General features: G+C 50.6%; 2 protein-coding genes across 9 annotated transcripts; both read right to left on the reverse strand.

The window, feature by feature from the left end:
• Positions 1-1,013: 1,013 nt before the first annotated feature.
• Positions 1,014-8,122, reverse strand: RBM42 (RNA binding motif protein 42). Of its 3 annotated transcripts, none has more exons than XM_017667507.3 (10): positions 7,929-8,122; positions 7,556-7,691; positions 6,588-6,672; positions 6,405-6,479; positions 4,792-4,857; positions 4,538-4,692; positions 3,717-4,049; positions 3,282-3,399; positions 1,347-1,541; positions 1,014-1,266 (listed from the first exon to the last, which is right to left on the reverse strand). In XM_017667507.3, exons 1-10 carry the CDS (start codon positions 8,054-8,056, stop codon positions 1,154-1,156), a joined length of 1,404 nt encoding a protein of 467 aa, XP_017522996.1. In that variant the 5' UTR covers positions 8,057-8,122; the 3' UTR covers positions 1,014-1,153. The 3 variants fall into 3 exon arrangements, with proteins under 3 accessions (XP_017522996.1, XP_017522995.1, XP_017522997.1); XM_017667506.3 differs by having other exon boundaries at positions 4,538-4,713; XM_017667508.3 differs by lacking the exon at positions 4,792-4,857.
• On the reverse strand, positions 8,085-22,592 carry HAUS5 (HAUS augmin like complex subunit 5). Of its 6 annotated transcripts, XM_037021536.2 has the most exons (20): positions 22,436-22,592; positions 21,636-21,698; positions 21,512-21,544; positions 21,355-21,379; positions 20,649-20,754; positions 20,410-20,569; positions 19,281-19,350; positions 19,109-19,191; positions 18,553-18,610; positions 18,339-18,463; positions 18,076-18,139; positions 17,834-17,964; positions 17,450-17,612; positions 17,155-17,235; positions 16,927-17,072; positions 16,556-16,667; positions 16,347-16,479; positions 10,497-10,540; positions 8,305-8,410; positions 8,085-8,211 (listed from the first exon to the last, which is right to left on the reverse strand). In XM_037021536.2, the coding sequence occupies exons 1-20, from the start codon at positions 22,531-22,533 to the stop codon at positions 8,138-8,140; spliced, it is 1,875 nt and encodes a 624-aa protein (XP_036877431.2). In that variant the 5' UTR covers positions 22,534-22,592; the 3' UTR covers positions 8,085-8,137. The 6 variants fall into 6 exon arrangements, with proteins under 6 accessions (XP_036877431.2, XP_036877429.2, XP_036877434.2 ...); XM_037021534.2 differs by having other exon boundaries at positions 8,138-8,410; XM_037021538.2 differs by lacking the exon at positions 8,305-8,410 and having other exon boundaries at positions 8,182-8,211.
• Positions 22,593-23,498: the final 906 nt, after the last annotated feature.

The following is a 23,498-nucleotide window of genomic DNA, read 5'->3' on the forward strand; positions in this document are numbered from 1 at the left end:
CTCTGCTTGGTTCCTGCCCCAGCCTCCTTCCATCCTACAGCATGGTTGTCTCAGGGCCCTTTCTGAAGGGCAGGTCTATGACATCAGTCCCCTGCTTGAACTTGATTTCAGCTTCCCGGGGCTTGCTGCTCCTTCAGGTTAAAGTCTAAGCTCTTAGTCAAGTGTGCAGGGTTCTGCATGGATACTTCTTCAGAAAGGTAGAGACAAACTTAGAGCTGGGAAAAGAGGGGCCAGGGAGAGACCCACAGATGCAAAGAGAGAATACAATCAGATTGACAAGAAACAGAGGGGCACTCGCAGAGACATTCACAGAAAAACACTCAAGGAGACTCATGCAAAGACATAGCCAGAGACACCAGCAGGGGTTTGGTAGAGTGAAGAAACTGGAAAACAGTTTCAGAGGTCCAGAGGGTGACAGTTGCAGAGACTGAGAGACAGAACCACGGGAAGAAAAGGAGATGGTCTCAGAAGTAGCCAGTTCCTTCAGGAAGTGCTCCCTGAGTCCCAGGTCAGCACCCTGGGCTACCCCATCCCAACCCTGACCACTCTGAGCTGTCAGTCTGGAGTCAGATCTATCTTCTGGATCTGCATATCTGTTGATCGTCTGGATCAGTGGACCTGCCACTGGATCATGAACTCTGAGAAACCAGGGCCAAGACTGTTTCATTCACCATTGTCCCCAGCACTGTTCAGGCCCTCAGTGAGAGCTTGCTGAATGGATGAAAGCCTAGAAGGCTGTCAGCTCCAGAAGGGCAGGGCTCAGGCGGCCCCCTACCTTGATGCTATGAACACAAGTGAATCAGAAGACCATGGGTCTGAGTCTCAGCTTGGCTTCCACCTTGCCATAAGCATCCATTTCCTCCTCTGTGGCATACGCTGCACTCAGCATGCACTTAAGAGGTTTCAAGAAGATGCAGTGGACACACAGTAGATGAAAATGTGCATCTGCATGTTCGGGCAAACTTCCAAGGCTCTCCAAAGCCCTGCTCCTGACAGAGTGCTTCCAAGCCCAGTCAGGGATGGAAATGAAGGTAAATTTATTGAAACTGGTTTTGGGGAGGATGGGTGGGTGAATAGCTAGGGGTTTTCCAAAAAAAACTGTGGGGAGGAGCCAGCACCCGGCCAGGTGGGAGCGGCTGCCTGGCCACAGACCCTATCTCAGGCCCAATTTTTTCTTCTCCTTCTGCTTCTTGCGGACCACATCCAGGTTCCGGTCCTTCCACATGCTTTTGCGTAGCTTGATGGGGCGCGAGCCCACATACTTCCCTGTGGGAATGGAAGGTTCAAGGTCAGGCTTAGACCAGATACCTGTCACACCCACTGCCCCTAGGGGAGGCCTCACCCACCATTCATCTCACGCATGGCGCGCACATAGTCACTGGGGTCCTTAAAGCTGACGAAGCCATAGCCCTTGGTCTTGCCTGTGCGCTTGTCACGGATCACCTTAGCCTTAAGGAAGGATGGGAAGCGGCTGAAAGCACGGGCCAAGATGTCATCATTCACCTCATTGCCCAGATCTCCACAGAAGATCCGGAAGTCATCTGTGGTTGGGGGAGAGGAGGTCAGAGGACGCTGAAGCCTGGCCCAGTGTCTGCCTTATTTAAATGGCCCACCTTCTCTGGAGGCATCCCCCAAGCCCTCTCCCCTCTCTGTCCCCAGCAGTCTCTGCCTGAGCTCTCTTAGTAAGAACAGCCAACACCTGTATAGCATTTATCCCATGCTAGGTTCTCTGCTAAGCACTCAGGAGGCTTTCACACATTTGCTTAAATGTGTTAAGCCAGATACCTTTACACTGAGGCACAGAGACAATGAAGTCATGGGTAACAGCAGAGCCGGGACAAGAACACAGGCATCTGGCTCCAGAATCCTCACTTTTACCTAACTGCAGTGCCCTTCCCCAACCCAGAGTCATCTCACCCACTTTCACGATGAAGCCCCTAATTCTGTCCCAGCCTTGGTTTCCCCTCTGAGCCCCCAGCATCCCTTGGTGATCTGGACACCCCATAGACATCCCCTGGGCTCTGACACCTGCTGGCTCCCACAATGTCACCCTAATACCAAAGACTTCATCTTTCCTCAGCTCTACTTCCTCTGCAAAGCCCACTCTAATTCCGTGAGTTCCTGAAACCTGAACACACTGCTCGATCCTTCTCCAAGGCTGACCTCAGGTTGCCATTTCAGGCAGACTTACCTGGGCTCAAACTGAGCCTTGACTGAACATACTCAAACCCAAAGCATCCCTTCCTCCACGAGGCACATACCACTATCCCCTTGATGGAGATGAGGAAAATGGGGTTGGAAAGGCTAAGTGACTTGCCCACAGTCACAGAACTAGGGTCTACAGCCTGCCCTGGCCCTGGCCTGCGTGGACAGCTGGTCCCCTGAGAAAAGGCAGCAATTACAGACTGGGATACAAGGTAGGTCCATTTCCTCAGCTACCACCGTGGTTATCCTACAACTTCTGTGGTGATTAAGGACACTTTGAGAACAGTTAGGCCATCCCAGGAAGAAATAATCTGACAAACTCAGAGGTTGGGACCTTTTACAAGACAACCAGCTGGGCACTTCAAAAAACTATTATATACAAGACAAAGTGGTGGGAGGGGGACCATGACCATTAAAAGGTATTCTAGAGACAAAACTGCATGCATCCTGGGTCAGGGGGAAAAAAGCTATTACAGATAGTATGGGGACAATTAGAGAAATATAAATATAAATGGAATAGGAATACAGAATTATTGTTTACTATTCTAGATATGTTAATGGTATTATAATGTTAAAGAGAATGTCACTTTTCTTAGGAGATGAACACAGGTACTTAGGAGTGAAGTGAAAACTTCATTTCCAATTCGCTTCAACTGATTGAACAAAACCCCAAAAAAACATACATACACATACAGGGATAAAGTGAATATAGCAAAATATTAATTGCTGAATCTAGGTGGTGGATATATGGCTCTTCACTGTGCAAATTCAAAGTTTAAATTTTTCCATAAGAAGTTGGCAGAAAAAAGAATGCTCTTCCACCTTGCCCCTCATGAATAAAGCGGAGCTCAGAAGGTCCTGGGTGCCAATTCCCTCCACCAAATTCTGTTCAGTGGCTAGGCGAGGGCCTGCTCCTCAGGGCCACAGTCTAGCCCTCCATGAGGTGGGCTAACAGCACAGCCTACCCTACAGAGAGGAGGCAGTACCTGATTCACTTTCCCTGTGTCTGCCTCAAAGAGAAGGGCTCCGCCTGCCCTGGCTGAGCAATGCCCGACCCTATACTTTGTCCCACTTACCCGCATCCCACTCTAGCAGGCTGGGGTCCTCCCAGCTGCTCCCAGCTGCTGTGCGAATGCAGCGTTTCAGTTTCTCTGGCTTTCCTTTCTTCTTGTCCTCACCCAGAGGCTCTGGGACCTGCAGAGGAAAGGCGATGGGGTACAGAGGGCTTGGTGTTGGAGTCTTCTGGACCTACTGGCCCTTTCGGGCTCTCCCACTTTTCTTTGTTTCCTGGCCCTCCTTTCTCCATACTTAAAGGACTGGATGTGCTCCTGGGTGTGGGTTATGTGTGTCTGCCTCCCTCTCCCCTACATCCTCCCAGCCCCTCCAATTTCCTGGGGCCCTCCTACTTCCATCAATAGAAGACTACATGTGTGGCTGTGTGTGGAATCCTAGGGGCTCCTGCATACCCTCCCAGTTCTTTCTGCCCCCCCACTGTTATGTTCCCTGCTTACCTCCAGAGCCATGAGGCCAGGGGGTGGCTCAGGCCGTGGGGGCCGGGGTCGTGGACGCAGGGACAGGAGCTCAGGAATGCGTAGCGGGGGTAGTAGGCCTCGTACAACTTCCAGCGGGAGGGGCAGGGGCTCAGGCTCAGGCAAAGGCATGGCCAGGGCAAGTGGCAGGCTAGGCCCAATGACTGCAGGGCCAGCTGGGGTGCCTCCTGCCCCCACAGCCACTGCTGTGCTAGCCTCCTCCAGCCCAGCTGCTGCTGCCACCACGGCCTCTTCCTTTTCTTTCAGGCCCAACCCCAGGCCTAGGCCCAGCTCTCGGGGTGTTGCTGACTCTTCCTGTGGGCAAGGAGTAGGAATGATGGGGGAGCCAGCTCACAGGCTCAGATCACTCCCATCTGTCATCCTGTACAATAAAACAAGCACCGAGGGGCCAGACAACAGGCAAAAGACACCCAGACAGAGAAAGGAGTCTCTAATTGTAGACAGGGATGGGGACAGAACGCACAGGTAGAAATAAGAGACAGACATAGGGACAAAGAAAGACATCAAGACAGAAAAAACAGAAAGGTACAATCAAAGGAAAAATAGAGACAGAAACACACCCATAGCATGTTTTTCTCTCTGCACTTTCCTCACAAAGAAGAGAAAAACAAAGATTCAGCCACAGAAAGACATAAGGGAAGACAGAGACAGAGCCGAAAAGTGAGAAGGCAGAGGCACAAAAAGGTAGGGGAAAGGCAGACTTCAATACAGCCCATCAGGCCAGGATCAAGGGTCTCCCCATGTACTGCACCTCTGATTGTCAGCAACCTGCCCACACTCACCAGGGCAGGCCTCAGAGCGGCCATGGAGCTCAGGGGTGCCCCTGGGGCCCGAGCCATCGGTGGCAGCATCATAGGTGGTCCAGGAGGCCCAGGCAGAGGGGGGCCCACGAGGGCCTGGTGAGGGGGCCGCAGCGCCAGAGGGCGGGGAGCACCTGCTGCAGAAGAAAGAGCAGTATCTGTCAGGGTGTTAGTGGTGGAGTCGGAGGACTTGGGGGGTTGGGTATGTGGCAGGAATGATGACCCTGGCCCCTCACCTGCTCTCTGTAGCACGTGGGGGACGAAGGCTGGACGCAGGATAGGGGCCCTCTGTGGGGCCACAGCTGTGGGAGAGAGAGATGGGGGTGTGTGTCATGGGAGACTGGGGTGCTTGAGGCAAGGTGTGTGTATATGTAGGTACTCTCAGCATCTGAGAAATCCTGGAGAAGAGTCTAGGGAGCCTTATGGGAGATGCAAGGGTCTTTTCATTTGCTCATTCAGCAAAAATTTACCACTGAGGATCTCCTATGGGCCTGGCCTGTTCCTGGGCAATGCTAGGGACACATCAAAAGATAAAGGGCTGAGGGAGTTCCTGGTCCAGAGTAGAAGGGAACAGACCCACTGCCAGAGAATGACAGCTCACAGTGAGCAGGGCTGGGGTGGGGGACTGCCCAGGCAGGGTGACCAGGACTAGGAGTGGTGGGAGCCCACGAGCCTTCTGACTTAGCCGGGGGTACTTGAGAGGGCTTTTTGGAGAAGGGGACCTGTGAGCTGAGACCCAAAGGACAGTGAAGCGCTGGCTAGGCAAACAGTGGAAATATTTCTGGCAAGGAGAACATTTGTAAACAAAATTTTCCCCTTTTCAGTTCAGAATAATTATAATAGAGGAAGTCGGGAGTTGGAGAGCATCATAAGAGAATGTCATGAAGTCAGCAGCAGGCATCCAAGCATAGCCTTGTTGGTTGAACTGCTGATGTCCTCCTGAGGGCACAGGGGAGCCACACCAGGGTTGGAAGCTGGGTAGGGTGACTGGGTTATTTTGCATTTTAATCAAAACCATACTAAAGACTAAGACATGATAAAACTTCTCAGCAGATAAAAAAGTATATCAGGACTTAAGTAACACAATTAACTAGTTTGACTAATAGAGATTATACTAGAACTTTACAGAACACATACCCTTTTTATACACATAGGAAATAATGTCACAAAAATTGTGTGTATAAAGATCCCCTCGACAACAAAACGTAAGATGACGTGGAGAGGATAGATTTTAGTTGATTTTGGTTAGTTGGATTCTGGTTTAGTTGATAGGTTTTGGAAAATTATAGTTGGGTGACAGTGAGCAGGGGAGAGAAGGGACCTCAACAAGAGCTGGCACATCCCAGCAATGTTAAAGGCTCCTGGGAAGGGTATGGGGATCTCTCTCTGCAAGGGCCAGTTGATGTGCAGTACTGACAGCCAGGTGAGGAGCTTGGTGTTTATTTGATGGTTTGTTCATCCCATCAACAAACTACATGGAATGCCTTTTATATGACCAGCACCAAGACTTCTGCTCCTCATGGAGGTAATATTTTAGAGGAAGCAAAGATGATAACCACAAATAAGTAAACTGTATAGCTTGTTATTAAGTATTAAATGCTATAGAGGAACATAACAAATGGTAGGGACTAGGAGTGACAGCAAGGGGGTGGTTTGTAATAATCAAGTGAAGCTTTACTAAGGCCAAACGGACAAGGTACATAATTAGGTTTGTACTTTAGGAAGATGATAATATCAGGGTAGGGATGAAATGAAGAGGGTGGATTAGAGCAGTGATTTAGGGGAGAGGCAGAAGTAGTTGGAACAAGAGTGATTGGTTAAATGTGGGATTCCCTGACCCCAGACCTACCTGCTCGTCGCAGGAACATGGCTTCTCGAGCCTCTGGACTGTCCAGGTGACTCCGATCGCCAGGGCCAAAGCCAACTGTTGGGAAGGGAGAAATGAGGATTGTCGGAAGGCAGTCCTGGGCATCTCTTCTTACCACCCTACAGGCTATCCCTTGGCTCCCTGACCTCACCACTCCTTACTTACCTGGGCCCACAAAAGGAGGGCCACCCACCATGGGAGAAATCACTGTGGCTGCAGCAGCTGCCCGGGCCTCCAGAGTCTGTTGGACCTGTTGGGGAGGAGGTTGGGATGAGGGCCTGACTCAGTGCAGAGGCCAGGGGTTTCATTCTTTGCAGTGTGTGGGGCTGTCAACCTTTAGGACTGGTCTAAGCTAAATGTCACTTTTCAGGGAGGTTTTTGGGTCACACTAGCTAAAGCTGTCCATAGCTACTCCCAGTAGTAACTTCTCACACCATACTGTTTCATCCACCCCAAAGCACTTAGCACTATTTGCAATTATGTCCAGCCTGTCCTCCCACCTTCTATGCCACCACCCTGGTGCAAGCCACCATTATCTCTCACCTAGATTATTATGGTGGCCTCTTCCTTAGTCTCCTTCATTCTGCCTTTGCCCTCTACAATATGTTTTCCAAATAAAGCCAGAGCAACCCTGTTAACCTCTAGTTTGGATCATATCACCCCTCTGCTTAAAATCCTTCAACAGCTTCCATCTGAGAGTAAAAACCAAGGTCCTTGTAGTGGCCCACAAGGCCCTACCAGATCTGGTTTCTACCACCTCTCTGTCCTCATCTCCTCCCACTCTATGCCTTAGTCACTCCACTCCAGCCACACTATTCTCCTTGCTGTTCTTTGAACATGTCAGATATGCAACTGTGCTATTGAGCCCTTGAATGTGACCAGTAAGACTGAGGAACTGTGTAAAAATAAAGACACTGCAGAAAAGTTCCACTGGACAACATGTTCTATAATACAAGATCCTAAAGGCCAGTGAAACTGTTTTAGTCATTACTGTGTTGTCAGTGTCTGGCACATAAAATATTTGTTATGCTAATTAACCAACAAGCCGACATGTCATTATAAATAGCTGGGTATACACACACAGTGTTCCAGGCATTTTGCTCTCCGACTTACATGCCTCAGTTCAGTCGTACCTGCTGGTATGTGTTGGTCGCGATAATTGGGCGGATCACAGGAGCTGCTGGGACCTGCATCGCTTCCACTGTGGGGACCGTGGGCACCGCAGTTGGGATTCCGGTTACTGGAGCCCCTAGAACTTCCTGTTCAAACCTGGGGGAAGAGGATAGACACAACAGCTCAGGACCTTGCATCAATTCTGGAAAGCTGGGTATGTCGCGACAGCGTATTCACTCCTGCCAACCTCTCCTTACTCCCACCCTCACGGTCCCGAAGGTCCCCATTTCCCTACGACAGAGACATAAGTCATGCCTATCGTAGCCTAGAGCCCCCAGGGGCTCGGCGGCCCTGACTGTGACAGCTTTCGTGGCGCCCTGTCGCGGGCCTTACAGGGCCATCTCTGCCTCCATCTCTTTCAAGCGTTCCTCGCCGCTCTTGCCCGGGATGCCGGCGCCAGGGCCCGGGACCACTGGTCCTCCTGCACCGGGGAGTCCCGGGGCCGGCCCCGCCCCGGCCATCGCTGCTGCCGTCGCAGTCGCCGCTACTACTGCCTGCACTCAGCCGCCTCCGCCGGTTCCGCTGTCTACTCTCTGGTTTCGTCAGATTGGGCGCCCGCGGATGACGTATAGGCGAAAGGGACGGGCGTCCTGCGGCGACGTCATACGCCAACAGCCTTTGGCACAAAGACCAATAAGAATCTGGCCACACCCGGAAGGCCTACCCCCAAGGAGGAATGTAGGCCAATCAAAGTGGGGCAAAGACGAACCAGTGGAAGAATCTGGGTCTCTGGGAGTGCTGTAAAGACAGGGGGCCACGCCTTCAGGGACGAGCTTAGCCTGACGAGTTCGCTGTACTGTCAGTTGGTTCTGTCCCTAAAGTAAAAACGACCGTTTAGAGCTCAGAAAAGCTCGGAGGCTCCTCCCACGTTACAGCGAGGCCCTTTGCGGAAGTTTGAAAAAACACTGTAGTCCGCATCAGCCCAGGGCTGTGCCGAGGCTAGAGAAAGCTGGCGGCCGTGGCTCCTATGGTGGTGTAGACGGACGAGCTACCAGACAGTGATTCCCAGAAAGACCGAAAGGAAAGCTCAGAGAGGGCGTCTGACCCAGGCTTCCTGGAGGAAGTGACATTGAACGCTAGTTAGGTGACGCGGGGAGATGTTCTGGGTAGAAGGAGTAGTTCATGCAAAGGCCGGGAGACACGTCGAATCGTCAACTCAGGTCGTGTGTGTAGGTTTGGTCTCGTGTTCTTGGGACACAGATGACCCCTCCTTTCCTTTGTAGTACTCAAAATGTTTTATTATGCATATTTAGAAAATACACAACCGTAGAGAGAATATGATGAACCTCCATGTGCCTCTCAATAATTACTCATCATTTTACCCTTGTTTCATCTACACGTCTCTATTTAGCTGGAGGAAGGTCGTATATTAAAGCAAATTCCAGATATCTATAAATTCACCCATAAATGCTTCATGATGTCTAACAGATAAGGACTGTTTAAGAGAAAAACAAGCAGCATTTTGACACCTAAGAAAATCAATTACTCACATCCAACAGCCAGACTACGTTTAAATTTTCCCTTCTTCAAAGGTCTAAGCATTGCATTTGGTTGGTTGGTCTTTTTCCTTTCAAAACAATTTTACTGGCTGCCTTGGCTTCTTGAAAGTGCAGTCTGAATTAGCACAAATGAATACTTTGTTAAAATACTGGCTTTTGTTTGCTTCTGTGCTAGAGATGTAATCAGAAGAGAATAGGACCCTTTTTTAAAAACATTATTATTAACTACAGTCCATACTCTATTCTGATGTCCTTAGTGTTTCTTTACCTAATCTCCCTTTTTTGTTCATCCAGGGTACACATTACTTTCAGTTGTGATATTTCCTCAGGCTCCTTTTGCCAGGGACAATTTCTCACACTTCCGTTATTTTTCATGATTTTGATAGTTTTTAGAGTACTGGTCATGTATTTTGTAAAATGTTCCTCATTTGGAATGTCTGATGCATTTCTCATCATTAGATTGGAGTTAATGTTTTTTTTGGGAAAAGACCAGGGAAGTAAAGTGCAATTCTCATCATATCATTTCAAGGGGACATGGTATCAACATGACTTAAGCACTGTTGATGTTAATTTGGGACTACTAGCTGAAGTAGTGTTTTACTGCGTTTCTCCATTATAAAGTTACTTCCCCTACCCCCACCCTGTCTTTTTAAAAAACTCCCTTTCCGTGGTCTTTGGAATGGAGTCACCATGTATAGGACATACCTAAGGAGTGGAGAGTTAAGCTCCACCTCCTTGAGAGTGGAATAAACTACATAAATTATTTGGAATTCTTCTGCACAGGGATTTATCTATTCCCCTTTTAATTATTAAGTCATTTATATTAGTATGGACTCATATTTTATATGCTGGGTTAGAATTCAGTACTTTAGTTGTTTTGTTTTTCAAATTGTTCCAGCTTTTAAAACTAAGTCATTTTGAATATATAAATTTACCTCCCCCTGCTTTTTTTTTTCCTGCCACCCCATTTTTTTTTGCCTTCCCTGTGTTGAAGAAACTGTATTAATTGTCCTACACATTTTGGATTTAACTAATTACATTGTTTCACTTGTTCCTCACTGTCCTCTCCCCCTTTCTAATATATTGTAGTGACAGCAGTTTGATTAGATTTAGGTTGAATTTGGTGAAAGAGTATTTTAATGGTGGTGCTGTTGTAATGCATCCCACTCTATCACATGATGTCTGGTTGTCCTCCTTTGGTGATGCGATCAGCAGTGTCCATTCATTTGAAGAAATCCAACCAACATTTCCACTAATAGTTTTAGCAGCCCTTGGTCATCATTACCTGTATCTGTTTCTTCATTAATGTATGGGAAAGAGTGGTTTCAAATTTTATCATTCTCTCTGCAGTTATTAGTAATTCTTTCATAAATAACTTCCCCCTTATCAGGAATCCACTTACTTTTTCACATGCAGGAAAGACAGAAGACATGCTTGATTCTTTCCCTATTTTATGAAAAAAAATTGTCAGTTGGATCCTTGCACGCTTCAATATGAACTTAACTTTTTCAAGCATTCACAAATCATTGCAGTCATTGTAATTGCTGCTCAGAATATCACATCTTTGGCCAGTGACAGCCCCTTCAGATTGACTCCTGAGTTCTTTTGACTCAATCCCAGTAGTCTTGGAGGATCCTAAAACTCATTTTGCACATATCCTGCCCCAGACCTGAATCAGCCATTTTCCCAAGGATCCCTGGTTTCTTCTAGTCAGAAATGGTATTTGGAAACCACAGTCTGGGCACTAGGATTGTTCACTGTTACTAGGCCTTTTCTGTGAAATTAGCTAGGGAAATATTTTTTAGAAAGAGAGGAACCCATGAATTCATTCTGGTGTTTCCAATTCACATGAAATACTACAGAAGGTTTACTTCTTTGATTTTATATTTGTATTGCTTCATTTACATTAAAACCTCTTGGCCACCAGTAACACTAGCATAACTACTTATTTGCTTTAGTCTAACATATAATTTCAAAATATATAATGGAGGGTCTCAAAATCTTAAACAATATATTTTTATCAAAATAAAAACACCAATAGTTAAAAACAGTAAGACTATTGAATGTAGTTTAAGATTTCACTGCAGTTTTTTCCTTTGTATACATGTACCTCTGGAGGCATCAAATAGAAGTACTGTTTGAGCATCACCTGAAAATTCTTATCTGAATCAGTTGTGCTACCAACTTGATATAGTTAGGCTCATTTGTTTCAATTTTTAGGAATTTTAATTTTTCTCATTTTATAAAATTAACAATTAGATGTTTCCACAGTAAAAAGTATGAAATAATGTACATTCAGAAATGTCTGGCTTCCATCTCTGTCCCTTCTATCTTGTTTTGTCCTGTCCTTAACTATTTGAAAGTAAGTTGCAGACATCATCCTTAAGACTTCAGCACACATCCTCAGAACATTCTCTCACTTAACTACAATACCATTATCTCCACCAAAGAAATTTAACAAGCATACAATATTTCCTAATATACATATTTTCCATGTTTGAATTTCCTCAGTTATCCCCAAAATATGCTTTCAAACACTTTTTAAAAAGTCCACAATTCAATCAGGATCCTGCACTGGGCTTGGTTGTCTAGTCTTTTAATCTGAAAGTCCCCACCTTACTCCCTGAAGGTATGGTCTAGTGGTTTTGTGTAAGGTCTTACAACTTGTACTTCACCCAGTATGTCTTTGGGATAGATTCCTGCAGATGGGGTTGTTTGAGCAAAGAGTAAATGCATATGTACTTTTGCTGGAGATTATCCCATAGGTGGTTCCATATTGCATGTCCTGATGTATCAGAGGCTGTTTTCCATACAGTCTTGCCAACAGAGCAAGCTGCCAAAATTTCTGGTTTCTTTTTCCGTCTGATAGGTGGGAAATGTATCAAAGTGGGGTTTTCTCTTACTGCTTTTCTCTTACTATGATTGAAAGTATTTTCTCAGAACTGTCCATTATAAATTTTGCCCACTTTTCTATGGACTTGGGATTTTCCCTTCCCATTTTAGACTGCACCTGCTTGAGTGCACATGTTCATCCCTTTAAGATGTAAATTACAAACTTTCCCCCTTGTCATTTCTTTTTACTTTGTTCGTTTTTATCATTGTCAGTATTTCCCCTTTTTGCATCTGTATTTTGAATCTTATTTAGGCAAGTTTGCCCAACTTCTAGTTTATAGAGGATTTCACCATCATGAAGCTCACATTCTATCTGAGGATGACAACAGAAGTTAAATGAAGTGAAGCACATAGTATGTTAGAAGACAAGGATGCTATGGAGAAAAGTTAAACAGGGAGAGGAATAAGGACCCTCATGTTCAGTAGGGAGGTGTGGCCTGGGAGCTGAGATACAGGGAACACAAAGGTGGTACGAAGGCAAGCAAATTTGTGAAGGCCAGGAAAGGACAATCAGGGTAGAAGGTGAATTGGGAGAATGAGGGTGCTCTGGAGGCCAAAAGAGTTGTTGTGAGAAGAGAGGTGGGAGGCTAGGTTTAAGATCACAACCATGTCAAATCTCTTTCATTTGTAGGCTTACTGCAACCCCAATTAAACTCCCATCCACGTTTGTCTTTTTTCTGGAGCCAGGCAAGTTGAGTCTAAGGTTCATTTCATTCTGAGAGAAAAAATTAGCAAGAAGAGAAGGGATGCCTTGGAAAATAGGAGCAAGGCAGCAGCCAGCCATTTGACTAAAACGTTATTACAAAGCCTTTATAGTTAAAACACTCGGGATGGCAGAGTCAGACAGACAGTGGGCTTGGAGAGAACCCAGATAGCTTGATTAATCATGGAAATTTACTGTATGAAAAGGTGGTGTCTCAAATCATCTGAAGTTTTACTTTATTATAAAGCTTAGGTGGGTAAAGTTTAACTTTATAAATTGAAGAATAATTCACACAGTGAAATGCACAGACCTTAAGAGTACTACTAGATGAGTTCTAACAAATTTATTTACCTGTATGACCCACACCACCTTCAACTTCCAGCTCTGGGAAGTTTCCTGGTCTCTTCCTTGGCTCATACCTGACACCCACCCCTCCTTCAGAGGCAACCACTGCTCTGACAGAAATTTAAGGAGTGCTATTGGGATATACATATATGAAAAAATCAGATCCATTCGGATGAATTTCAAATGGTTCAGATTTAAGGGTAAAAAAAGAAACTGGATAAAAACTAGAAGACAATCTCATCTCTTAACACCTGCTCCCCCCAAACTCTGGGCCTTTGTACAAGCTTGAGTCCCTCCCGTGCAAGCCCTCCTCGGGTACTCATGTGCTTCTCTCTCATTGCCTTTACAGAGTGTGGCCTTTGCTGTGCAGCCCTGCATTTAAAAATCACACCTCCTACAGCCTGCTTTATAGTTATCTTCCAACATGCTGGGCATTTTGCTTATCTTGCTGGTGGTCTGTTTCCCTGTCCCTACAATGACAACTCCCTGAAGGCTGGGACTTCTGTCCATTTTGTTAATCCTCGATCCTCAGTGTTTACAGCAGGTGCTCAGTCAATTTTTGCTGAGGGTGCAAGTAATGAGGGGAGTTTTGGGGGACCTGGGATGGGGTCCAGAGCATCCCATTCTTTTGGCCTTGGTGGGATGAAGGGACAGAGGCAAGGTAGTTGAGAGGGACGGAAGGTGTGAGTAGAGACTTCTGGATAGGCCGACACATCTGGGTGATGCTTTCGTCCACAGGTCTTGTGAATGAGGGAGCTGAGGTTTTGGTGAACAAATGTGAAGCTCTAGACTCCTGTCTGCGCCATGTCTTCATCCGCAGAGCTGCTGCAGGGCGCCTTGGGCCTGGGCCCAGCGCAGCTGCCACTGGGGCAGGGACAGGCCTTGGCAGAGCTCCCCGGAGAGGGCAGCTTGGCCAGGCTGCTCCCACCTGGGGATGGGGATGGTGTTGAAGGGCTAGACCTTCAGAACCCCACTGGCACCCCCTGCCATGGCCTGCTTGTCACCAGCTCACCACCCTCCCCCTGCCTGTCGCACCCAGCTTACCCCACCCCATGAATGCCCCCTCACCAGTCCCCGACAGCCCCCTGCAGCTCAGGGACTCGCTCCAGTGCTTGTTTCAGCAGGTTCTCCAGCCGCTTCAGAGTCTGTCCCAGGTTCTCCTTCTGCTCCTTTTCCTGGGATGCCTGAGTCTGCAGCAGCTCTGCAGGTGAGAAACCCGGGAGGCAGCACCGAGTCCTCTGGCTCCCTGCTGCCTTGCAGCCAACTGGACACCAAATCTTCAGTCACTTAGTCTTGACCTCAGCGTCTCTCCTCTCCCTTCTCCCAGGCCAGCCCATCCTCCTCCAGGCCTCATCCTGCAACTCCCTCCCCAAAAGACCATCATTCTCCATGGCCCTCATCTTCCTCCCTGCTTCCTTCCTTCTCCCCAGCCGCCCTCCTAGGTGCCAGGACTCAGCCTCCCACTCTGGTCTATCCTCTAGATGGCAGTCAGAGTGACCTTCCTGAACCCTAAACCTGATCCTTCCCCTCTCCTGCTGGGAGCCCTCCAAGGCTCCCCAGGCTGCCAAGAGTCCAAGCTCCTCCGCCTCGTACTTGAGGGTTTGCATTACGGGACCAGTGCTCTTTACTCCTGAGCGAAACTCACTTATTCTCCCTGGTGCCCTATTTAAAATTGCCCTCTAGCCTTCAGAGAGTTGTTCTAGGACAAGAAAACCACCACAGACACATCAGCAAAATATCTGGCATGTTGGAAAATTACTTATGTGGAGAAAAATAAAGCCAGCTGTCAGAGGTGCGATTTTAAATAGAGGGCTACACTCGAGGCACCATCTTTGCTCCTGGAAACCCCTCCCAGCATTTCTTACCCTGAGGCTTCCTCCTCAGACGGCTGTGGCCCTTCATTCCAGTGGCATCTGTCCCTGGGCATCATGACTGGGTCTATCCCTCTCCACAGGCCCAGCTCAGAGCAAGGGCAGATGAGCAGTGTGGTCAGACCCCTTGTGCCTGAATCCTGACTCCACCTCCTCCTTGCCTTCTGACCTTGGGCACCACACTTGCCCTTCCTCAGTTGCTCTCTTGCAGTCAGGTGTGACTACCTGAGCCACAGGCTGGTGGGGTGGGGGCAGACTGGGGCACTCTGGGGAGGGGCCCACAGGGCTTGCTGACAGGGTGAAGATGGGGGGAGGTTGGGGGCTGGGAGGAACTAAGGATGACTCCTAAGGTTTTGGTTTTAGCACCTGGACAAGGAGGGTGGGGTCATTTACTAAGGGAAGGAAACCAGGCAGAAAAAAAACAGAACTGCTTTTTGGAACACAGGGAACTCTGTTGAAGTCCAAGATGCCTGTGAGGTGCGACAAGGCTGAGCCAACTGGGGCCATTCCCGCACGCTGCTCCCTGCCCGCAGGAGATGGCGAGGGCAGGGAGCCCAAAACTCAAAGGCCTAAAAATGATCTCTCCCTACTTTGCTGACGCCACCCTGATTCATTCTCACAAGTTCAACTCTTCCAACTCTTTATCCTCTGACACTTTGCTTTTGCCATTGGGAAAGCCCTGGGGCTGGACACTTCTTGCCTCTCTCCCCCTTTAGCTCTTGGGGCAGCACCTGGCAGGTACCCAGTGAGTGCCTGCTGAACGAATCCAGGAATGAATGACTTTTCTGAGTTTTAGTTTCCTCATCTGTAAACTGGGTGTGAATAGTCAGTAATCCCTGCCCTCATGGTAAGGACTGGAAGAGACGGTGCACATGCAGACAAGGTGATTGCGTCACACAGGAGACACGTAGGGCTCCCTGCATGCTGTGACTGCTCTCTGTGCTGGGTCATCGGACTGAGTCTTCCCAGCACTTCTGTGAAGTACTATGATTATGCTTATTCCACTGAGGAGGAAACTGAGGCACAGGGAGATCACCCAGCAAGGAAGAGGTAGGACTGAGAAGAGCATCCAGGTAGGTTAACTGCACAGCCCAGCTTTGAACCACTTGGATATACTCTTGGACGGTGACAAATGAGTACTTGGCCATTTGATGGGCAGTGTTGCCTGGTGGTTAGGTGCATAGACCCATGTCGGGCTGCCTGGATTCAAATCCTAGCTCTGCCACCTGTGTAGCTACCAAGGCCCCTGCGCTTCAGTTTGTACCTGTGTAAAATGGGGAGAATGGCGGTGCTAACCCTCAGGGCTGCTGTGCAGATGGAACTAGTAAACGTGCCTAAGCCCTCAGCACGCAGTAGGCACTGTGTTGGAGATGAGTGGTGTGATTTCTTCTGGGCCTGGGACTAGGCAGGGATTCTGGGTATGGAAGCAGGGCAGACTTACCTTGGGTGGATGGTCCTAGTGGCAGGCTGGTTGTCATGTGGAGCAGATCCCAGCACCGGAGACTCCGCTGGTCCTGGAGGAACAGAAGGTCCTGGTGGAGAGCAGCCGCCTTTGGGAGGAGAAGCTCTGGAGCCTGGAGGGAGGGGAGGGGATAGTCACCTTGGGCAGGGTACGGCTGGAAAGACAGGTCCTAGGGGACCGGCGCTCACCTTCCCTGTAGGCAGCCCCAGTGTGTGGCTCAGTTCTAGGAGGCTGGAGCCCTTTGGGGATGCAGGATGCAGCTGGTAGATGGATGGCAGGATTGTGGGCAGGGGCTGCAACCTAGAGGGAAAGTCCAGGTTGGGTGGGGCACTGAAAAGGAGGGTGGGGTTCCAGAGGCTCTGGGGGCTGAGGTGTGCTTGGGAGGCCAGGGAGAGTGGAGGTGGGTCTGGTTGACTAGGACTCCAGAGGGGGGCAGGGGGGACCTGAGGGTGAGGTCTGGCAGCCTGAGAACATGGGAGCCCTGAGATTATTTTTTTGAGGTGGGCCCATGGAATGACAGTCATCCACAGGAGGAGATAGAGGGGATGGCCCGTCTCACCCTCCAGGGCTGTGCCGCAGCAGGGTGCCCAGTAGCAGGTGAGGAAGAAGCTGGGCTTCCTCCTCCAGACAGCGAAGTAGCTCCTGACTCCGTGGTGCCACTGCCTCAGATGTGGGGACCACTTTTCGCTGAACCAGAGCCAGTACCTGTGCAAAGGGAAGGGATTGGAAGGGCAGCCCCGTGTTGGGTACCTGGTCCTACCAGACCTCACCCCAACTCCCATCTCACCTCCCCAGGGCTCCGGCACAGGCGCGTCTTGCTGGCTGAGTTGCCCTTGATGAGCAGGCGGACCTGTTCCTGTGTCTCCTCCTGGACAACCAGGAGGCCACCAAGAGGGGCTGCTTTTTCTTCCGCCTCCTGCCTCTGGCTGTGCGCTCTCCTTTGCACAGGTCCTACTTCCCCTTGGGTGACTCACCCTGGGCTCCTCCCTACCACCAGGAGGCCCAGTTCTGGCTTATAAGGCTCCTAGCCTCATGCTGACCCTCAACCAGGCCCAGCCGCTCCTCTCGGAGTCCCGCCTCACCACTAGTTGACGCCAGTGCAGGATCCGTTGCTGTTTGGCCTGCAGCTCCTGCAGCAGAAGTTGCCGCCACCCAGCCGCCTCCTCCAGCTCCTGGCTCTGGGCGTGCAGGGCCTTGAGCTCTGCCCACAGGCCACAGCGCCGGAGCCCTAGCAGCAGAGCCTGCCTGGAGCATAAGCAGAACAAAGGAGAAGGTGACCAAGACTCACAGCAGAGAGAAGGGGGATCATATGTGCAAGGATGCACAAGGAGCCACAAACACAAGGAGACAAGCTGGAAGAGCAGGGAGGCAGAGCCAGAGATAGGACCCACAGGGGCAGAGAAAGCCGGCATCTCCAAAGCCCTGGGAGAGAGATGGCCTAGAGTCCTGACGAGGGAGGCCCTCACCTCTCGATGGATCCCAGGGTACATCTCTCCACTTCCTCCATCAGGCCGTGGAGGCGCCGGGTCAGGATTTGACGCTCCATCAGGAGGGGTCCCCGTTGGGTGACATGCACACCCACAGCCCTCCAGCCCTCCTGGGGCAAGGGTACAAAGTCAGGGTGGGCATGGTCCCTGGGGGTAAGGGTATTGATTGGGTCTTGGGATGGGAAGGTGATGGAGTTCTGGAGAGAATGTCTGGCAGTCACCTGCATAAGATGCACCATGGATGGCAGGGCCTGGCTGGAGTCTGACTGGTCTGATGCCTGGGTCCTGGGGGTGGAGTGAAACTGCTGAGGGAGGAGTCCATGCCCTTGCCTGGGTCCTTGCGGGTAGCCAATGTCAGCCCACCTGCCAGACTTGGTCACTGAGTTTCAGTTCTGCCCCCATCAGCAGGTCACTGTGCCTGGGACCCCTGTCCCAGCTCACCCATCCACCTGCCCTGCCCTGACTGGGAGCATCCACTCCACACCTGGCCATCTCCGGATCTTGGAACCCATCTGGACTACACAAGGACCGAATCTCTGCTTCCCTCTCTGCAGCCAGGTGCTCCAGGGCGGCCAGGATGTGGCCGGGTGGGTGGTTTGTCAGCAGTGTCTAGTGGGGGCAGGGATCAAGAGTTGGGTCCTGGCACTCTGAGGTTTGCTCGTGGGGCAGAGCGGTGGCCTTCCTGAGAGCCTTCTCACCTCCACTGAGCTCAGCCACTGCTGGTAGGAAGTTCCAAAGTGGTCATCTTGAGCGGTTCTGTGGGGTTGGGAAAGAGGACAGAGAATTTTACAAGGCACATCAATTCTCCCTCTAATAATGATCACCACCACCTTACAAGGTAGAGGCTGTCCCTGTGCTCATTTTAAAGGAGAGGAAACCAAGTCCAGCTATGACTGCTAAAATGAGTTCCCCATTTATACCAACCCACCAGCCATGCGGCCTTTCACATGTACTGTTTGTCTGAAACACCCTCTCAACCTTTTACCCTTGCTAAGCCTCTTCAGTAAAGAACCCGTCCTCTGCCTTTGCTGGGTGGGGCGTCTCCTCTGGCTACCCAGAGCTTCTTGGGCTTCCCGACCCCCAACACCCTAACCACTTGGGTTGTCACTGTTTGTGATGGGCTTCTGTCCCCCCTCCCCAGCCCTGGCAGGGCAGCGCCTGGGACTAACACAGCCCAGAAGCCCAGTGTCTGAGGAATTCACAGACAAGTAACACCCCAGAGAGGCCAGGTTCTGTGGGACCTGGGTGACTTACGGGACACTGCTTCTCTTGGCTTGAGGAATCAGGAGGTGCTGCAGGAACTGGGTCCGGAGGGTACAGGCTGTTCGGACATCACCCTGGGAAGAGGTATATGGGGCCTGAGGGAAATGCAGGGCTCCACCTGAACCCAGACTCCCCACCCTTCCCCATGACTCAGGACTCTTACCAGGACCACAGGCTCCAGACCCAGGGCTGCTGATGCCAAGGGTCCAAAAGTCATATCCTCCTTGGCCTTCCTGGAGAGAGGAGCGCAGTTGGTACTGGGGTCCCAGCAAGGTTAGTGACAGGGATCACTGAGCCTGCATGTCAGGGGCCACCTCCAAAATTAGGCCATTGTCATCTCCTGGCTGTATGACTGCATTAGTCTCCTCACTGGTCTCCCTGCTCTCATCCCCTGAAGTCTGTTCTCTACCCAGTAGTCAATGATCCTATTAAACCCTCAGACAGATAATGTAATTTTTCTGCTCAAAACCCTCGAAAACAATGTGATGTTTTCTCATCACACCCAGAATGACCACACTGGGTACTGGGAGCTCTTCTAAGCACTTCACATGATCTATCATACCTGCACTATAAAATAGGTATATTATCCCCATTCCATAGAGCTCACAAACGGAGGCACAAAGAAATGAAATGCTGTGCCCAAGGTCACAGAGCTGTAAGTGGCCAAGAGAGGGCAGGAACCCAGCCTCAGAGTAAGATTCTAGTGCCTCCACGGCACTCTACCCACCTCTCCAACCCTGCCTCCTCATCCTCTCCCTTGTGCCTGTGAGATTTAAGCTGAATTGGCCTTGGCTGCTCTTCCTGCATGCCAAGCTCTGGGCCTCTGCTCTTGCTGTTGTTCCTTTCCATGGAAATTCCTACCTCAACTTAAACATTCCCTCCTCAGAGAGGCCTTCTCTGCCCATCTTACTGAGAGGCACTTTCCTTCTCCCTTCCTATCACATCACCTTTCTTCACAGCACTTATCTTTACCTGAGATGATAGGGTGGGTCTGCTTCCTATTCTACCATCTGTCTCCTCTGCATCAGAGCAGAAGCTCCAGGAAGGTAAGGACTTGTCCCTTGCTTACTGTTCTTTCCCTAGCACTGGTTTTCTGGACACTATTTTAGGCACTAGAAATACAGGTGGCTGAAAGGACAAAACTTCCTGGCCTCACGGACATTAAATCCTAAGGAGTGGAGTTCAAAATTCTGGAACCCAAGAAGGGATCAGTGCAGAGCACTGGGGTCTCTAAAGAGAATGTCTGTCTGCCCAGGCTGGCAAGGGCTGGTCTCTGGACACCTGAAGCTGACCTCTCTATATCCTGCAGGCGCTTGTGCTGATTCTGCAGCCTTTGCATGGCATCTTGGAGCCCACGCTGCTGTCTTCGCATGGCCCCAGCTCGGGCCTGGAGGAGGAGAGCACGATGCTGGGTGTCTTGCATGCTCTTCAGGGCCTGCTCCATGGCCACATCTGTGGGAGGTACAGCAGTGGCCATCAGCACTTCCCCTATCCCAATTCTGGTGCCCATCTGCCCAGCCCCACAGGTCACCCTGAGCTTCTGTCTCTTGTTCCATCAGCTCCAGGCTCTGGTCTAACTCCCGGATCTCTGCCCGAAGGCGGGCAACAGTGGCTTCCAGCTCCAACTTCTGACGGGCCTGGTGGAATTAGGTACAGGGTCAGGCATGGCCTTACTGGGGCTTTTCTGACTGTCCTTTGTGGAAGACCAGTCTCCTCACCTGTCCAGGTGGATGGCGTAGAGGGTTTTTCCTAAGCAGTTTCTTTGCACCTCTAAGCCCAGAGCACCAGGGGACTATCCTGGCCTCTTCCTTCCTCCTGGGATTGTCTCACGTACCCTCCCAACCTGGTTCCTGTCTGTGCTGATGACACTACACCTCTGTTCAAGTCCTCATCTCCCCACTGAACTCCACATGCAGGAGTCCCAAGGTCTCCTGGAAGCCTCCCCCTAGATGTCACCTGGGCCCCTTTCACACTGGGTCCCACACTGGCTTCAATGTCTTTCCCAAACCAGTCCCATCTCCCATCTCCCCTCACCAGCTTTTATGCCTCATGCCCATGTACCCCAGCCGCCAGCTCATGCCTGTCTCCCCCTGAATTGTAAGGCCCATGAGTGCAGGGGTAGGACTGTCTTGTGCTCCACTGTCCTCAGCATCACCCAGCACAAGGCTGGGCCTAGAGCAGAAATCTGCAAGTCCTGTTTTTGGATGGAACAAAATCTTGCAGCACATGTGTCTCACCTCTGGACTGTCCTGGTAGCCATACCTGAGGAAATGAGGCCAGAGTTAGGGGATGACAGAGACTTTTAAAAGGATACGGGAGATACAAAGCTATTGGTGGGGATACAGCTGGATGGGACTGCGGAAGATGGAAGGGATAGCTTTGAGGATCAGTTACCAGAGCAGGTTTCCCCGTATCTTCTTGACACTCCTATAATGGAGAGGTAGGAAGATGAGAAGTTACTGTGGCTCTTGGCTATGTCCCTTCCCCACCACAGCCTCCCTCATGTAGCCTGGCTCACCTCTGGCTGTGCACATGCCGTAAGACATAGGCCCAGATGTCAGCCCCCTGGCCCAGACACAGCCTGTGGGGAGAGCATATAAAAGTATGACTGGGACATCACACAAGGCAGAGGATCCTCATTCCCAGGTGGTGGTGGTCGGGAAGGTCTTTACTAGGGAATTCTCACTTCTGTGGGAGGGAAGGTTCATACTTCTGGGGGCAAGAGGGGTAATATATTTCCTCCTGGGGAGTTCTTGGTCACTGAGAGTGTGTCCTCCTGGGTGTCGGGAGTATTCTCATTCCTTGGTGGGGTGCTCCTTTCTCCTGGGAGAAGGCTAGTCAGCCACTTCCAGAGGTGGGAGTGGGGTGTATACTGCCAGAAGTTTTCTCTGATTACCAGTTGAGGCACCTCTCCTACAGACTCAGTCTCCAATGGGATAGTATTTGCTAACTCCAGAGTGTCCTCACTGGCTAGGGTGGGTGGAGGTGGTGAGGTGCCGCGGGACGGCCTTACCCCGGAGATCTTATTTCCACACGGGAAGGGAGCTTCATTAACTCTCGGGAGAATCCTCACTGGCGCTAGGGTCCTCCCTCTGGGAGGCCTCACGGGGTGGGGATGGGAGTGTGTGGGTCACCGCCAGAGCGTCCTCACTCAATCCAGGATCCTCGTCCCGGATATACTACCCCTGGGGGTAAGGGGACGCCCTCGGGAGTCATTCCCACTGGGGCGGAGGGAAGGAGGGAGAGGAAGGCGAGTCTTCAGTGAGGTGTGGGGTTCTCAGTCTTGGAGACTATCTCCAGCGTGGGGAGCGACCTCACCTGCGCAGCGTCGACTCCGAGGGCCGGGCGGCCACCGGCGCTCGCATCTCTTCGGCCGCCCAGCAACCCAGTTCCCGCGCTTCCTGCACCAACTCCATGACAGCGCCGCGGCCGCCGCCTCTCACATCCTTTCAAGTGTGGCGCCTGCCTCTGACGTCAAGCATGCGCCGGCACTGGCGTCCTCGGTTGCCGGGCAGAGTCCTCCAGGATGCTCCCGGCTCCGTGCCTCAGCAGAGCTGTCCAGTTTCTCACTCCTCCGAGCTGGGTCCCATTGGACGTGGAGAAACAGTGGATCCCTTGTTTTCCGCGTTCTCTTGCTTACTACCAGCTGTCCCCTAAAAGACAGTCCCTAATGCCTGCACTGATTTTCTTGACAAAGTGGGACTTTCATCTTAGGAAGAGAACCAGGCGAGAAGATGCTGAACTTGGTGCTCAGATTTCAGGAACAGGGTGTCCTAGGTCTGAGTGAGGGCTAGAGGGCTAATAGCATGACCCTAATGTTTCCCTGGCATGCATTCTTCCAGGTGTTCGTTGGTCCTTACCATTCCATAACATTATGAGCTGACTCTGTGCTGGGGACACCACAGTGGCTGAGACAGCCCCAGTCACCATGTTACAGAGCTCAGTTCAGTGAAGGACATAGACGCATCACCAAGTGGTATGGTAGAAAATAAGCAGCAGGGGTGGATTAACTGGGAGCACAGAGTCTGGGAGGGCTGTGGGGTGCCCCAGAAAGCACTGGCTTGATTCTGGAGAACTCACTCAGCCTCAGGGCCCTGAGAAATGGACCTTTCATTCAACCTGCTTGACTAAGTCCCCACTCTTTACATTCCATTATAGAGACTGATTCTTTAAAGACTTGGGAGTATGTGGGTAATGGTGATGGGGTGAAATATGAAGCTGGGAAGTCCAGGAGGGGGGTGGAGCAGTGGGTGAGGACAGTGCTGGACCACAGGACTGTGGAGCAGAAGAGACTGAGTGAATGGGTCATGAGGTTGATCAGCTGAAGGGAGGGGCATCCAGGGTGATATCCGGGGCTCTGGGTGGAACAAACCTTGAAATG

This window comes from Manis javanica, chromosome 17 (genome assembly GCF_040802235.1).
Source record: "Manis javanica isolate MJ-LG chromosome 17, MJ_LKY, whole genome shotgun sequence".
NCBI lineage: Eukaryota > Metazoa > Chordata > Mammalia > Pholidota > Manidae > Manis > Manis javanica.

Coding starts and splice junctions, on each gene's coding strand:
- RBM42 (XM_017667506.3), bottom strand. CDS start 8,056: ATGGCCGGGGCGGGGCCGGCCCCGGGACTCCCCGGTGCAGGAGGACCA. Junction 4,858..6,404: donor CATGTTCCTGCGACGAGCAG/GTAGGTCTGGGG, acceptor TCTCTCCCACAG/CTGTGGCCCCACAGAGGGCC. Junction 4,714..4,791: donor CCACGTGCTACAGAGAGCAG/GTGAGGGGCCAG, acceptor ACACCCTGACAG/ATACTGCTCTTTCTTCTGCA.
- HAUS5 (XM_037021534.2), bottom strand. CDS start 22,533: ATGGAGTTGGTGCAGGAAGCGCGGGAACTGGGTTGCTGGGCGGCCGAA. Junction 19,192..19,280: donor GTCTGGAGCCTGTGGTCCTG/GTAAGAGTCCTG, acceptor ACCTCTTCCCAG/GGTGATGTCCGAACAGCCTG. Junction 18,611..19,108: donor GCCAAGAGAAGCAGTGTCCC/GTAAGTCACCCA, acceptor CCAACCCCACAG/AACCGCTCAAGATGACCACT.